Source organism: Lactuca serriola, chromosome 4 (genome assembly GCF_051521515.1).
Source record: "Lactuca serriola cultivar US96UC23 chromosome 4, Lser_US96UC23_V15, whole genome shotgun sequence".
NCBI classification, from domain to species: domain Eukaryota; kingdom Viridiplantae; phylum Streptophyta; class Magnoliopsida; order Asterales; family Asteraceae; genus Lactuca; species Lactuca serriola.
Window position 1 is genome coordinate 104992917 of NC_136411.1, and position 1872 is coordinate 104994788.

The window sequence follows — 1872 nt, forward strand, 5'->3', positions numbered from 1 at the left end:
ATGGCAAGACGCACAGTAGGGCATGTTGATCAGTGGGTTCGGGTTGTTACAGATGTGCTCGGACCGTTCGTATGAGTAGGGATTGCCCCCAGAGTGCATTGATTTGTTTTCATTGCAACCAAACAGGCCATAAAAAGGCCAATTGTATGAGATTGTCAGGAGGGGCAGTGGCCGCACCTGCACCATCCACCTTGAGGATTACCGACGGTCGCCAGGGCAAGGTGGAGACATCTATGGTGAAAAGCAAGACATTTTAGTTAACTACTGATGAGGCTCGAGAAGCACCGAATTTGGTTACCGGTATGTAATTTTATTATATCTTTTATTGCTTTCTGTATTTATTCTTATGTTGTATCTGATCATGTATATAGACTTTCTTAGTCAATGGTATGACTGCTCATATTCTGTTTGATTCGGGTGCTACCTGATCCTTTGTATCCCTTGCACTTAGTAAGATGTTTAATGATGCTCTTGGGATTCTAGACTATCTGTTGGAGGTAGAAATTACCGATGATCGTTTTATGAGTGCTTCAAGGGTTCATCATGGGTGTGTTTTGAATATGTTTACTGAGAGATATTCTATTGACTTGGTTCCGATTCCTATGTGAGGGTCGAAGGTTATCATCGGGATGGATTACTTGGGTCCCAATGAGGCCATGATTGATTGTGAGCATCAGCTAATGAGAGTTCGTGGTTGTTCCTAGAGATCAAGCTTTGCATGCGTTGGCTCTCTGTTCAACTGTGAAGGCCATGAGATATCTTCAGTTAGGATGTTCTGGATATTTGGCTTACATGTCAGATACTCGGATAGGGGGAACGACGATGTTGAGTGAGGTGCCCATCGTTTGTGATTTTCCCGATGTGTTCCCTAAGGATTTGTCGGGAGTGCCTCCCGAGAGGCAAGTTGAGTTTCACATTGAAATGAGCTTCTTTCTAGGCTTTTTTGTGAAGTCCCACCACTCCGGATAACCTGTGATGTCGTAACATCTTTGCTTTGAGTGGCCTTCTTCTCCGCATTGAGTACATGTAAACGAGTTTTTCTTCCCATTTGAGTTATTTCCCTTTTGAGGGCCGTTACGTGAGACCATACGTACCATGCTATCGGGTTCAAATTTTGGTTCCTCCTTGGTTTGTATTTGGTTGGAATCTCTTCGAATGTAAGCATAACTAGACTCCAAACTCATAGGTGGTTCTTTCCTTAGAATTTCACTTCTAGCTAGGTTAAACTCGGAGTCCAACCCAACCAAAAAAATGTGTACACGGAGACGAGTCATTGTCTTATTTTCGGACACAGTGCCATTGACAGTCTCCTCTTGCGTGGTAATTCGAGTATCAATTTCTTGGAAGATGCTCACCAATTCGTTGTAGTACGTCAGTAGAGAACGCCCATTCTGTCGGGTGTTGAAAGACCGAGGGTTCAATTCGAATAGTTGAGTTTCATCACTTCCGCCATGGAATGTTTTCCCGACTGCCTCCCAGATTTCAGCCGCCATTTGAAGTTGGATAAAGCGGCGGATCAGTGACGGGTTCATGGAATCAATTAGCCAGCTCCTGACACGATTGTTGTCGATCATCCAAGATGCTGTTGGTAGACTTTGGGATTTTTCCGGTGATAAAATTGGACTTGTTACGTTCCCCGGTGCGCATCTCCATTAGTTGAGACCACAATAGGTGGTTTGTATCGTCAATGGTAATTCCGGTAGGGAATGGTGGGTCCTGGACATTCTGGACGATCACCGGGTTTGAGTTGGAAGAGTTTTCTTTGTCGCCCATTTGTAGATTTCCAATTCAAGGGATTCAGATCAAGTTCAACAATCTTTGGAAGGCTCTGATACCATAAAGATCGATAATAGAGTGAATATGGAGGAAGAA

The 1872-nt window shown here is 43.9% G+C and overlaps 1 protein-coding gene across 1 annotated transcript; it reads right to left on the bottom strand.

The window, feature by feature from the left end:
* Nucleotides 1–911: 911 nt before the first annotated feature.
* Nucleotides 912–1532, bottom strand: LOC145098683 (uncharacterized). The gene has a single exon (XM_079036295.1). The coding sequence runs from the start codon at nt 1530–1532 to the stop codon at nt 912–914; it is 621 nt and encodes a 206-aa protein (XP_078892421.1).
* Between the last annotated feature and the right edge of the window lie 340 nt (nt 1533–1872).